The sequence below is a fragment of the Pipistrellus hanaki genome, assembly GCF_964339955.1.
Source record: "Pipistrellus hanaki genome assembly, chromosome: 5".
Lineage (NCBI taxonomy): Eukaryota > Metazoa > Chordata > Mammalia > Chiroptera > Vespertilionidae > Pipistrellus > Pipistrellus hanaki.
This window is the reverse complement of record NC_140507.1, coordinates 21,802,762-21,804,920: the sequence shown is the minus strand read 5'-3', so window position 1 is coordinate 21,804,920 and position 2,159 is coordinate 21,802,762. Positions and strand designations below refer to the sequence as shown.

The window sequence follows — 2,159 nt, the reverse complement described above, 5'->3', positions numbered from 1 at the left end:
TCACTTATCACCATCTCCTGTCTCTCTATCTTCATGCTCCCAGGGGATGGGGTCGTTGTCTTGTTCACTAGGGTTTGTGTCCCTCTCGTGCCAAAACTGCTCTACATCCGGGAGGATGGGCATCTCTGCCTTCTGGCTTCTCTCTCTTCTGGAGGCAGGAGAGCCCGTTTTCTCTTTCTCTGGCGTGGAGACTGGGGACTCCTGGGAGGGAATATTGTCAGGAAGGGCCTCCGAGTCCCCAGCTGGTGGTGGTTCCTGAGACTCGGCGGCGGCAGCTGCGGGCTTTTTGGTTATCATCCATTTCCACAAGCCTTTCAGGCTCTCCTTGAACTCCCCTGACATCGCGAGGAAGATGAGCGGGTTTGCTGATGAGGTGGAAAACAGCAGGACCTGAGACAGGGCTATAAAGCCCTGGGGTGGGGCCGGGCTGCCAGCCTTCCGGTGCCACAGCCACAGCCAGGCTACCCACTCGGGGAGCCACAGGACAGCCGAGGTGAGGGCCATGCTGAGCAGCATCACCGTCAGCTGCCTGGAGCGCACCTGGTTCCTGAGATGTCGGGACTTCGTTCCTCGTCTCTGACGTTGGCCGTAAGCTCTCCAGAAATAAAAGCTGGCGAGGAGTAACGGCAGGCAAAACACCAGGAGGGGGTAGAGCTTACCGAAGACGGACGCGAACACCTCGGCCCCCGCGGGCACGTCCACGAGGCACATCTCCACCCCTGCCTGGAGCCTGGTGGTGCTGAAGAAGCATTCTGGCAGGGGCAGCAGGCCAGCCACGGCCCAGATGGCCGCCAGCACCGACCAGATGGTGCAGCTGTGGACACTGACTTGCTTGGCGGGGTCCCTCGCGTACATGAAGCAGACTTTGGCCATCGCCACGGTCGTCAGGCTCTTGGCCGCCATGCACGTGTGGGTGAACCAGTCAGAGGACTTGCAGAAGAGCCAGCCCAGATCCCAGGCACCTCTGGCGTAGGCGGTGGCTCGGACAGGCGCCGAAAACAGCAGGAGAGAGAGGTCCGCCAGGCTGAGGTTCAGAATCAGGGAGTGGATCAGGGACGGCTTTCCCCTGCACGCCCTGTGGAGGAGGATGCCAAGCACACACAGGTTCCCCACGAAGCCCACCAGGCAGACGGCCACCAGGACAGCCGGCACGATGGTCCTCCAGTCCTCGGAGTCAGAGGGCAGGTACCCTCCGGCAAAGCGGAGGCGAGCAGAGGACACGCTCATGGTGCTGGCGTTGGAGTCTGCAGGCATCGCCTCTCCCACCCGGCGCCTCCTTGCAGGAGTTAGCTTCTCCGTGCCTTTCTGCCCTGGCTCCTCTGCCTAGGAAATAAGTTCGCCGCCGGCACGGGCAAATGGCACCTCTGGACCCTCCCCTTGCCTGTCTCCTGAGAGCAGAGTGTGGGAGAAGGTTGGCTGAGCTGCACGGGATGTGGGCGGCCTGGGCTGAATGGCAGGCGGCAGGGCGCACGGTGGCTGCTCATTGGCAAGTCTGATATCAAAGTGTCACTCCGTGGAGGACACCCCATGTACCCATAAATGATAAATGAGGAGAACATACATGTAAGTGGGGTGGGTTCCTGGGGGGGTCACCAGAGCCAGTCCAGGCAATTATTTTCAACCAGCTGTTTCTGAAATCCTGACCGCGGCCTGTTAGTCAGTAAACACGGCATCTGAACTAGCTGGTCCTTGAAACCAGAGCACGAAAGCATGCGCCGGAATCACCCGGAGAGCTGGACCCAGCGGAGCAGGTGCGGGTTAGAGCAGAGTTCTTTGCTCCTAGAATGCAGAGGGGCGTTCTGAGACTGTGATTGGGTGGGGAAAAAGAAAAAAAAAAAAAGGAATCAGGGAGAGATTGTGGCTTAGAAGGACCAAGCCAGAGGGCAGTACGAAGCAGGGAGAAAGGAGTCAGAATGCTGAGACTCAAAATGTGTTGCCTCTGATGCCTGATTTCAGGGCCTTAGCAATAGGGACACCCCCACCTTCTCTCTCCCCACCCGAACACACACACATGCCTCCGCTGGGTCCCAGGCTGCTGTTCCTGACTGGGACACCACCCATAGTTACCCCATGCAAACTCAAAGTATTAATAAAAAGGGGAAATTGGAGCCACAGACATTTAAAAAATCAATTTAAGTGACAAGGGACTTCAGCCGGCT

General features: G+C 58.4%; 1 protein-coding gene across 1 annotated transcript; it reads right to left on the bottom strand.

Moving 5' to 3' along the window:
• Positions 1 to 1,227, bottom strand: GPR151 (G protein-coupled receptor 151; the record flags this gene model as incomplete). The annotated part of the gene is made up of 1 exon (XM_084885388.1): positions 1 to 1,227. One exon carries the CDS (start codon positions 1,225 to 1,227, stop codon positions 1 to 3), a length of 1,227 nt encoding a protein of 408 aa, XP_084741514.1.
• Positions 1,228 to 2,159: the final 932 nt, after the last annotated feature.